Genomic DNA, 12539 nt, shown 5'->3' with positions numbered 1-12539 from the left:
ATCTGGGTACTAAACCAATGGGAGTGTCCAATGAAGAATGGAAGAAGTTGGATCAGAAGGCAAAGAGCACAATACAATTGTGTGTCTTAGATTCAGTATTGCTGAATGTATCAAGGGAAGCTATGACGAAGGCTTTGTGGGACAAGTTAGGGACTTTGTACCAATCTAAGTCTCTAGTGAATAAACTGTTCCTACAGAAAAAGCTGTATAACCTGAGGATGAAAGATGGAGACTCAGTGACAGAGCATATGAACACATTTAATATTGTGGTAAGTTAGTTATTATCTGTTGATATTAAAATTTCAGATGAAGATAAGTGCATCAGTTTGTTGTGCTCTCTACCAGATTCATGGGATAATTTGGTTATTGCAATAAGTAGCAATGCAACTGCCTTGCAGTTTGATGAAATAGTCTCATCCTTACTGATAGAGGAGATGAGACAGAAAAATGTAGAGAGCCAAAATGGTGATGCCTTGTCTGTACAAGGACAGTCCCAGAACAAAAACAAAAATAAGTCATCGAGTGGTAAATCTAAATCTAGAGGGAGATCTAAATCTCCAGGAAAACTTGTAAAGGTGTGCTGGAAATGCGGAAAGGAAGGGCACTACAAAAGGGACTATAAATCTAAAGCTCCTAACAAAGGAAAGGGATCTGATGATGCTCCTTCTGTAGAGGTGAAAACAACCTCAGATGAAGTTGGGGGTGTGTACTTGGCTTCTTCAAGTACACATGTAGATCATGAGACATGGTTGATTGACTCAGGTGCATCCTTTCACTTCACTCCACATACAGAGTAGTTTTGCGAGTATGAGAAATATGATGGCGGTGATATCTTCTTGGGGGATGACAGGAAGGCTAAAATTGTTTTTTGCAGAAATGTTAAGTTGAATTTGCAAGGTGGAAGGATTATAACACTTCTGAGTGTTCTACATATCCCTGCATTAGCCAGAAATCTGATTTCTATAAGCAAGCTGGATGATGTAGGTGTAAAAACAGTGTTCAAGAAGGATACCTGCAAGATGGTTTAGGGAACACTGGTATTGATGCAGGGAGTTCGGATTGGAACTATGTACAAGCTACAAGGTAGCACTGTTGTTGATGGGTGCAACAGTTCTGTGGTTCCTGAAAGTGGCGCAGAAAATCTAGTGGTATATGGAGAAAAGACCATACTCTGGCATCAAAGGCTTGGACATATTGGAGAGAAGGGCCTTCGAATACTTCATGGTAAAGGCATGGTAGAAGGTATGACTAATATCTCTCTAGATTTTGATTTCTATGAAAATTGTGTATATGGGAAGCAGAATGGGGTGAGTTTCCCCTCTGGTGGTAAGAGGGCAAAACAAATATTAGAGCTTCTGCACAGTGATGTGTTTGGACCTATGAAGGTTCCATCACTTGGTAACTATGTGTACTATGTATCATTTATAGATGGATTCTCAAGGAATACATGGATATATTTCCTCAAGAAGAAATCTGAAATCTTTGACAGGTTTAAAGAATTTAAGGTTCTAGTGGAAAACTAGACAGAGAAGAAGATAAATGTGCTGAGGATAGATAACGGTGGAGAGTTTTGCAAGAAGGAATTTGAATAATTATGTAAGAAGTGTGGTATATTACGGCAGAAGACTACTCCATACACACCTAAGAAAAATGGAGTTGCAGAAAGAATGAACAAGACGTTGATGGAAAGGGCAAGAAGCATGCTCGGTGGTGTCGGGTTAGGATAGGAATTCTGGGTAGAGGCGATGGAGACTGCATGTTACCTGGTCAACAGATCACCTTCATCAGCATTGGAGGATAATACTCCACAAGAGGTTTGGACTGGTAATAAACACTCTCTTTCACATTTGAGGGTATTTGGATGTGATGCATATGTACATGTTCCAAAGGAGAAAAGAACAAAGTTGGATAGTAAATCTGAATAGTGCATCTTTATTGGGTATAAGGATGGTTTAAAGGGTTATAAACTTTGGAACCCAGTAACAAAGAAGATTATGTACAGCCGATATGCGGTGTTCAGAGAGGTGAAAGATGTTATTAAACATGAAGTCCAACCAAAGAAACCTGAGAAGATAAAGTTTGAGCTAAAGGAGGAAGAATCAAACTCTACAGCAGAAGAGGAATCAGAAGATGAACATCCATAAACTCCAGTTGTGAGAAGATCAGTTCGAGAAAGAAGGTAGCCAAAAAGGTATATTCCATCTGCTTTCTATTCAAATTTTTCTTTATCTATTACTGATAATGATCCTAGAACTGTGAAGGAAGCAGTAGATTCAGAGGATGGCAAACTTTGGATAGAGACCATGGTTGAAGAAATGGCATCTTTGCACAAAAATGAGGCTTGGGATCTAGTAGAGTTGTTGACTGGAAGGAAACCCATTCACAGGAAATGGGTGTTTAAGAAAAAGACAAATACAAAAGGAAAGGTGGATAAATACAAAGCTCGGTTGGTAGCAAAAGCTTATTCCCAAGTGTCGGGAATTGATTTTGGTGATATTTTTTCTCCTCTTGCCAAGGTAGCTTTTATTAGATTGCTTTTATCTGTTGCTGCTTCTTTTGATTTTGAGGTAGAACAGATGGATGTGAAGACATCATTTATTCACGGGGATCTAGAAGAGGAGATCTACATGAAGCAACCTGAAGGCTTTGTGGTGAAGGGTTTTTGTATGGGTTAAAACAGTCACCAAGGATGTGGTATCAGAAATTTGATACATTTATACAGGGACTTGGCTTCACCAGAAGCAAAGCAGATCAATGTGTGTATTTTAAATTAATTGGTGACCATGTTATTTATCTGGTCTTGTATGTGGATGATATGTTGTTGGTTAGAAATGACAAAGAAATTATCTAGGATTTGAAGACACAATTTTCCTCTGAATTCTACATGAAAGATCTTGGTATTGCAAACTATATTTTGGGCATGGAAATTAAAAGATATCGGGCAAAGAGGAAGCTCTGGTTAAACCAGAGAAAGCATGTCGAGACAATACTGCAAAGGTTTAATATGCAAGATAGTAAACCGGTGAAGGTTCCTATTCCTATAGGTGTGAACTTATCTATTGAACAGTGTCCCAAGACACAAGAAGAGGAAGAGGACATGTCTCGTGTTCCATATGCAAGTGTAGTCGGTAGCCTGATGTATGTGATGGTATGTACTACACCAGACATTGCACATGCAGTGGGAGTATTGAGCAGGTTTATGTCAAAACCAGGGAAGGAGCACTGGACAACAGTGAAGTGGGTTTTCAGGTATTTGCGTGGCACTAGTGATTATGGTTTGTGCTACCAAGGAAGACCAGGATTGGATAGAGAATTGGATATTCATGGCTTTGTTGATGCAGATTGGGTTGGAGATCTGATCAAAGAAGATCTACAAGTGGGTATGTGTTTAACCTATTTGGAGGTGCAGTCAGTTGGATGAGTAAGAAACAATCTCTAGTGGCACTATCAACTACAAAGGAAGAATACATGGTATCCACTCATGCAAACAAGGAAGCAGTTTAGTTGCAGAGATTGTGTTCAAATATGGGGTTAGTACAGGGAGCTATAAGGATATACGGTGATAGCCAAAGTGAAATTTTCTTGGCAAAGAACCCTTCTTATCATTCAAAAAGAAAGCACATTGATGTTTAGTATCACTTTGTGAGGGATACGATAGAAGATAAAAAGGTGTTGTTGGTAAAGGTGGACACTTTGAAGAATACTGCAGATGCATTGAAAAAAATTGTGAGCTCTGAGAAGTTCCCTTGGTGTAGAGAAACAATGGTCGTTGCAGGGTCGGATAAATGACTAAGCTCTCTTGTGGCCCCCTGTGGAAAGAAAACAACAAGTGGGAGAATGTTGGGTTGTGTTATATTCTTTCCACGACTAGCTGCCCTAGTTAATTGGGGGGTTAGAGGGGGGACGGAGCCCCCACTTCGTTGCACTGACTGCGCAGTGGGGGGGTCACAAGGTGGGCGATATCCCCCCCATATAGGGGGTTCGAGGGGGACAGTTAGCCCCCCTCTATGGGGTCTGGGGTAGTGCCTCGGGGAATTTTTTTTGGACCCTATATTAGGTGGGAGGACCTACCTATGGTTTTTTGTGCATGGTTTTCGCACATGGTTTTAGGCGCGATGGTTTTCGGTCCATGGTATTGGATGCTTTGGCATGTATATATATATATGTATTGTAACATTGAAAGGAACATAATGAAAAATCAATATGGTAGTCCCAGTTTTGGGATCCAGGCAAAATATTTGTGTATATTTGTTTTATGTGTTATGATCTCGCTATTGTTTATTTTCTGTGTTTTAGAATTCGTATGCAGGTAATTGCTATACGGGGTTAAAACCTACAACTATTTCTAGCGAGTAACTCTTAATTTTTGCACAATCTTGAAGAGGATACCATATGCTTGTCATATAAGTTCATCCTTCAGAGGAATCCATCCTAGTAAGTTTTACGAGCCCTAGGAAGGAGAAACTCGGTCTCATCATGGTGACGAGTCTTTCATCGTAGAAATTTTAATGAGTCTGGCGGAAGAATAACTCGGTATCTTTTTCATATTTAGAGATTTTGAAAAAGAGACGAAAAAAAGAAAACTCCATCAGGTCCATTTCGTAATTTGTCTCTCGAATCCGAAAAGGTAGAAAACAATATTCAAGAGAACTTCTTAGCCATGTTCGACTAAGGTGTTCCTTTTTCATACAATAGTCTATCTCAGTCCGGAAATGGGTGAAACTTATACTTAGTAGATGTCAATTAATTTACTTTAACGAGTTCAAAACGACAAGTACTCAACAATATTTTCATATTTTTGGAGTATGAAAAGAGCTGAAAGAGGACTCCACCTGGAGGAACGAGTGGTATGAAAGGATAGAAACTGGTTCCAGTCATGATGGAACTGCTCAAAACATGTAATGGTCAAGAGGCTATCTAATATGACCACTCATCGCAGATGTTCCTCTGGCAAGGGTAAAACAACCAAGTGAAAGTGTACGATCAGCCAAAGAGATGGTGACAATGGAATGAAAGAACTAATGCTCATCTAACAAAAATCGGCTGATAAAAACAACAATCACTAGTTGTAAAGTGGGAATGGTTTCATTTTTACGCAAGCTTGAAATGGAGATAAACTATGCTTGGATTTGGTTTCATTTTTACACAAGCTTGAAACGGAAACAAACTGTGCTTGAATTTGGTTTCATTTTTACACAAGCTTGAAACAAAGATAAACTATGCTTGGGTTTGGTTTTAATTTTACACAAGCTTTGAACAGAGATAAACTATGCTTGAGATAAGTTTGCATGCCCTTAGCATAATGACTCAACTCGAGGTACATGCCCCCCCCAATATTCATTTCATTCACCTATGTAGACTGCTCGTTACTAATAGGTGGATGGAATGAAGGTTCACTTATGAGATCAAGTGAAAGACTTGACTGGGATTTTATGAGATCTAATCAAAGACTCAAATTGGAAGGGGATTTGTTTCATTTTTTTCCAAGCTTGACACAGGAAAAGAACCATGTTCATGACACCTATTTCATTTTTTAATGAGGTTGACATAGTAAAAAAACTATCCTCATGGGGACCTATTTTAACGAGGTTGACATAGTAAAAGAACTATCCTGATATCCCTTGTTTCATTTTTTAACGAGCTTGACACAAGACAAGGAACTCTACTCCGAGGTCCTTCGATCACAGACCAATAGAGGCCATGGCTTCCAAGAGTTTCTCATCAGATGGGAGAACAACACTCTGGAATGGATACATGTCCAGGGATCCAGTTGAAAAATCGGTCTCCAATTCCCCTAGTACATAGCGTACCACATCACCTACCAGATCATTAGTAGTTGTGGGCATGGAACAGGTGGCCACATAATTAACCTGTGGTGGGGGTGATACCGCTTGCATATGAGAACCATTTAGGGATGATGGGTGAGTGGGAGTTGATTCAAGACCAATGAATGTAAGTTGATCATTGATCAGAATGCTTCCTTCATGCAGGAAACACATCACTCGAAAGAGGGAAGAAACAAGAGCTCCCATGACATAAACATAATCACGACCAAGGAGTAGATTAAAATCCAATGGAACTTGGACAACCATCACGTCTATATAGATAGTCTTTCCTCCCAAAGTAATAGAAAACTGAGGAAGGATCCCTAATGGTTGACTGGTTCCTTTGTCAAAAGCTAACAGATTCTGGGTGACGGGGACAAGTTGAGGAGAACCTAAAGCTTGCCAAGCAGTTGAGGACAAGATACTAACAGATGTGCCCTCATCTATGACTATGCTAGTATCACCATATGGTAAGCCTATACTGTAATCTGGAAAGGCGTATAAGACAGAAGGAAATATCCTACCAGTCAACTCCAATCAAAATAAGTGACTAAAATACTCGGAGGGGATGTCGTAGGAACATGAGAGCTACCCTCTTTCTCGATGGGAATAGGAGAAATTCTCTCATGCACCTCAATAACAGGAGGATTTACCTCCATTTCATTCAAAACTGAAGAAACCAAAATAATCTGAGTAGTATGAGGTTCACTCTCTACCGGAAAGGTATGGTTAATTGAAGGTGGGGTCAAGTCTACCATTTCTCAATCAATGGTTGGTCGAGAATGAACTTACGAGACTCACTTTCAGAGAGAGTGGGATTGACCAAATATGACTTTCGATCAAACACTAGATCAGTTAGCAGAGGATCAAGGGAAATATTTTGATACCCAGTTGGAATACGAGGTTCAGAAGCTATAAGGTTTTCCAACTCTTTGGAAGCTTCATCCATAAGAGGACAAAGGTGAATTGGATGATTACCTTCACACAACTTACTGGGAAATTTGACTTTTCCCTTTTTCCAATGAGCTTTATTGTTACTAGTTGAGGGTTTGCCACTAGCATGATCACTAGAGGTTGATGACAAAGGTCGATGCAAACATGTGGACCAAAATTCTAAGGCTTTGGGAATACCAAGACAATTTCGAAGGAGGTGGACACCCTTACATAAAATGCAAGGGAATTTTACTTTCTAAGGCTGGTTGGAAGATTTTTCTTCATTAGTTGCATCAGTAACAATAGTTGTTTGGTTTGAACAAGCGATGAGAAAAGAGCGATCGCTCTGCTAGGGTTTTTGAGACTGTGTTGGCGGCCTCGGCCCTCTGGGCGTCTGAGCGGGCTCCCTTCCCGTGTCCCGTTTTGCTCTGCTGCGCTGCGCCTCCGGCTGGGCGATTAACTGCGCTGTGTTCTGGTTCTAGGCTCGGATTCTCGGATTTGCAGGGGCGCTGGGGGAATGAGCTGAGTTCCCTTATTGCGCTCCTTTGCTGCAGTCATGGGTGATCCTGGCGGTGGGGAATCCTCTCCCACCCCTCTGCTTTCCTCTGAAGAAACCTTCCGGCGATTATTAACGCAGAAAGGAAAGAAATGTCCTGCCCCAGATATCCCAACATTCATTAAAAAACTTGAGGAAGTGCCTGAGATAGCCCTGCAAGAAGATCAGCCGATCAAAATTCCTCTTGCCCTTGCTGATAGAGGACTGGTTGGGCAATTTATGGGGCGTTGGCCCTCTACAAAAACCACGGACGATTGGATTCAACGCAACTGGAGGCCTCAGCTGAAGAACAGTGTGATCTGTTATGCGGTAGGTAGAGGTTTCTTCATTTTCGAGTTCACCACCAAAGAAGACCGAGATCTGGTTTTCAGGAATGGACCGTATTTCATGGGAAATCAAGGTCTGTATCTCAATAAATGGACCCTGGACTTCGATCCCTCAGTAGATGTTCTGAAGGAAGTTCCAGTCTGGGTTAGGCTCCCCAACCTACCGATCCACTGCTGGAGCTATCAGTCATTGCAAAGGATTGGGAATGGTCTGGGCAGATTCATTGACAAAGCAGACAATAAAGGCCAATACACTTGTGCAAGAATCTGTGTGGAAGTTGACTTAGAGGCTGGTCTTCCAGAAGCGATTAAAATCACAGTGGGAGAATGGCATCACTATCAAAAGCTGAACTACGAACAACTTCCATTCAAATGCAGAACGTGTCATGAACACGGACATTTCCAACGGAATTGCCCCAAATCCCAGGCCGGGACTAAGGAGGACGAGGAAGGATGGAAAGAAATCAAAAGAGGCAAGGCTATCCCAAGACCATCAGAGAAGAAAAATTATGGTTCAGGGGAGAAGCCGCAGTCCAATTTGAAGACCAATGAAGATCCAAAAGTTGGAACCTCCTCTGGAGGGAACGTAGAAACCATCGAGACTCAAGAAGCACCTGAAAACTCAATGAAGGAAGCAAAAGAAATGGGTACTGAAATAATCACCCCCCAACCTCAGGAGGCCATCAGAAATGAGTGCTAAGTGATCATGAGAAATAGTCAAGACTAATGGAATCCCTGGCACTGCGAATCGAAATAAAGATAATGAAGAACACATAAGCCTGGCCTCCGAATCGGATGAAGACTCAGAAGGAAGAACCTATGAATCAGACAGCTCACAAGTCACCCCTATCAAGTCAGCCAGGGGTCGAAAATCCAAGAAGAAACTGAGAGAGGAGAAAACCTATCGGGATGTTCTCCAAGGATCCCAAAAAACTCTCAAGGGAATGATGAATACAAGGTCTGGGCGCAAGCAGGGCTCGGCTCCAAAAGGAGCCACATTCCCCCAAGCCAATAAATAATGAAGTACGTCTCCTGGAATTGCAGAGGATTAGGCAGCAAGCTAAAAGAAGATGCCCTCAAAGATATAGTCAGAATGTACTCGCCTGAAATCCTCCTAATCCAGGAGACAAAGTTGGAGGAAAATCTCCTCCTCAATGCTAGCAAATCCTTCTGGCGTAAAGGTATTGGATGTGCTGTCAGTGCAAGAGGCGCCTCCGGTGGAATCGCTACCTTCTGGGACAGCTCTATCTATGACCTGATTCAAAAAGATAGCTCCTCCCATTGGATTCTCATGAAACTCCTCCATAAAGACTCCGGCCATCAAGTAAGTTTGTTCAATATTTATGCTCCTGTTCTTCCTTCTGAGAAAAAATTCTGCTGGGACTCGATTTTGTCCTATCTCTCGCTGAACAACCCTGAAAACATTATTATAGCTGGTGATATGAATGTCACTCTTGCTGCAAATGAGAAAAGGGGAGGATCCCCGGTCAGGGACCCAGCAAGAGAATGGGTTGAAGATCTCATGTTGGGATGGGAGCTGGAGGATATCAAGCCCTCATCTGGGAAGTTCACCTGGTCCAACAAAAGGGTGGGCCCAAATCATATCGCAGCTCGGTTAGACTGATTTCTGGTTCAATCCTCTTTCCTGACTTGTGGTCTTATGGCTTCGTCCAAAATTCTGCCAAACAGCACCTCGGATCACAAACGCATTATTCTTGAGCTCTCCATGGATGAAAATCTTGGCCCCCTTCCAATCAGGTTCAGTTCATTATGGCTTCAGCATGAGGGGTTCCAAGAGATGGTTTCAGAAGCCTGGAACAGACCGGTTCAAGGTTCCCCCTTCTATGTGTGGGAAGAAAAGCTGAGGGGGCTCAAAAGAAGACTCAAGGAGTGGGCAAGAACGCTGAAATATCCTTCCTCCAAAAGGAAGACGGCCCTGGACAATCTTGTTGTCCATCAATTATCTTTGGAAAATTCTGTTGTCACCCAAGACCTTCTTCAGAGAGAAATTGACCTGCAAAAAGAATTTCACAAAGCAAGCAGGGAAGAAGAAGAACTCTGGAGGCAGAAATCCAGAGCTCTCTGGTTACAAGCTGGGGACAAAAATACCAGCTTCTTCCACAAGCAAGCTGAAGCCCGCAAGCAATTCAAATTTGTTAAAGAAATTCATCACCAAAATGTAGTGGTTAAGGACTTCGAAGAAATCAAGCGGGCAGCTCACACTCACTTCAAAGATCTTTATTCCGCCCCTGATGAACCACCGTTGGATCCCCAGGTCTACCCGATGAATTTGATCCCTCAATGTGTCCAAGATCCTATCAACGCTATGCTGACGGCTCCGATCAGCATGAATGAGCTTAGAAATGCATTGGACAGTATGGAACCGGACAAAGCTCCGGGTCTGGATGGGTTCCCTGTTAGATTCTATCTTTCCTGTTGGGCCATAATCAAAACTGACCTTCTGAGAATGGTTAAGAAATCTCAAACTTGTGCAAAGATCGGAGGCGGCATCAATTCAGCGTTTCTGGCCTTGATTCCAAAAGAGAAAGGAGCAGCTAATTTCAGCAGATTCAGGCCAATCTCGTTGTGTAACTCCAGTTACAAGCTAATAACCAAAATTATAGCCAATCGCCTCAAGAAAATCTTACCTGCCATTATTCCTGAAAATCAAGGTGGATTCATCAAAGGGAGAAATATTCTTGACAATATAGTGCTGGTGCAAGAAGCTGTTCATTCAAGCTATCATCGAAAGGAGAAAGGAATGGTGATTAAGCTTGACTTGGCAAATGCGTTTGACAGGGTAAAGCATGAATTCCTGTTTATGGTGATGAAGAAAATGGGCTTTTCTTCAGCCATCATTAACTGGATAAAAGCTTGCATTGCCTCTCCTTGGATTGCGCCTTTAGTAAATGGGCGTCCTTCATATTTCTTCCAATCCTCTAGGGGCCTCAGACAAGGTTGCCCATTGTCCCCACTTCTTTACGCGATTCAAGCCTTAGTTCTTAGCTTTCAACTGGACCATAACCTTCAAACTCAAATCCTTCTTGGTCTCTGCATGGTTCACCAGGTCAAAGACATAAATCATGCCCAATTTTCTGATGATACGCTATTGTTGGGTGGGGCAAGCATAAACTCTGCTAAATCCTTCAAGAAGGAGCTGGACAGCTACAGAGAAGTCTCGGGCAGCAAGATCAACTATACAAAAAGCACAGTCTATAGCTGGAACTGCTCGGTCAAGGAATTATCAGATATTGCAAGGATTCTCCGTATGGAAGGGTCCTGGGCCTAGGACTCCTTCAAATACCTGGGGATCCCAATCTTCAGGACCATTCCCAAAGTTTCCCATTGGATACCTTTGCTGGACAAGATTAAAAACAGAATTCATGCCTGGGGAGCTTCATGGCTGAATAATGCGGGGAAGATCATTTTGATGAAAGCGGTCCTCTCAAGTCTTCCGTTATATCAGCACTCCATCCTCCTAGCCCCTAAAACCTTCATCAACAAAATGGACGTTCTTCTCAGGCGCTTCCTATGGGAAGGGGGAAAAACAACGAAAGAAGGTTGCACCTTGTTAAATGGGATACTATTAAAAAGCCATTTATGGAAGGAGGATTACAAATCCGGGATCTGGCTGCTCAAAATATGGCTTTGGGAACCAAGCTGCTCTGGGACATTGTCTCTGGAAACCTTAGTTGGAGCAAGAAGGTCCTGTGGAGAAAATACTTCCATGGGAAGCGCCTCAGATGCCTGGACCATCCTCCTCGTTCCTCCAAAGGTTCCCTAGTTCTTAAACTCTGCATCAAAGCTTTGGATCATTTTAGTCATAAGCTGTATTGGATTCCAGGTAATGGGCAAAATATAAGAATTTGGGATGATCCTATTCTAGGAGACCAACCGATGAATCAGGTGGAAGAAATCACCAATATCAGAGACTGGCTCCAAGATCGCAATCTGAACACTCTCTGGGATATCTCCTCCTGGTCGGAGCATGGTCTCTGGGAAAGCTGGCATCTGGGGGAGGTCCCTCAGTGGCTGGAGGGTGAAGCCTCTGTTCTTTTGGATAATCTACAAGGGAAAGCTCTAGTAAAAGACAAACGCAGGTGGGGATCTGTCACAGGTTCATATTTTGCTTCTGAAGGATACAAAAGTATTATGGCCATCCCGAATGTTCCCCCAAATCTGGCTCAATGGCAATTTATTTGGGATTCCCCCTCTCTTCCCAAAATTGATTTCTTCTGCTGGACATTAGCCCACAATAGTATTCTCACCCGAGATAATCTCGGCAGGCGCAGAATGGAAGGACCATCTTGGTGCAATCTTTGCAAGTCAGAGGAAGAAACAACTGATCACTTGTTCTTAACCTGCCCTTTTGCATCAGAAGTCTGGAAGGGGGTCCTTATGCTAAATTCTGATAATTTCGAGCTCCCCAGGAACATAGAAAACCTTTTCCAATCCTGGAGCAAATTATCTCCGTTTGGTCTTTCCAAAAATATCCACCTCAAAAATTGCTGGCTGTGGATCCCCAAGTTCGTATGCTGGAAGCTGTGGCTGGAAAGGAATAACAGACTATTCAGAAACGAAAGCTGCAATCCGACCAAAGTCATCACCAAAGTTAAAGCTCTTTTAGGAGAAACTCTGGATGCCAACTCTGCCAAAAAAACTGGGAAAGCTCTGAACAGAGAAGAGAAACTTTGGTTGAATGGTTTGGTCCCAAACCATAAAGATTGTGCTACCATCGCTACCAACGTCCTCTCCAATTGGGAAATCAGGCTGGAGGAGCAAGAGTTCATTAAATGGAGGTCGGCTCTGAATGAACACTGCCTGTTTTTTGATGGGGCCTCCAAAGGCAACCCTGGTGTCGCAGGAGGCGGCGGAGTTCTATTGAGTCTGGATGGCTCT

The 12539-nt window shown here is 42.5% G+C and overlaps 1 protein-coding gene across 1 annotated transcript; it reads left to right on the top strand.

Annotated features, from left to right (window-relative positions):
* Positions 1-8658: 8658 nt before the first annotated feature.
* LOC149175207 (uncharacterized) lies at positions 8659-9264 on the top strand. The gene has a single exon (XM_089421076.1). It carries the CDS (start codon positions 8659-8661, stop codon positions 9262-9264), a length of 606 nt encoding a protein of 201 aa, XP_089277202.1.
* The last annotated feature ends 3275 nt before the right edge of the window (positions 9265-12539 follow it).

Source organism: Pinus tabuliformis, chromosome 4_1, assembly GCF_031772625.1.
Source record: "Pinus tabuliformis cultivar Carrire ecotype Pingquan chromosome 4_1, CPIR1, whole genome shotgun sequence".
In the NCBI taxonomy this organism is placed as follows: domain Eukaryota; kingdom Viridiplantae; phylum Streptophyta; class Pinopsida; order Pinales; family Pinaceae; genus Pinus; species Pinus tabuliformis.
This window is presented reverse-complemented; position numbering and strand designations above follow the sequence as displayed.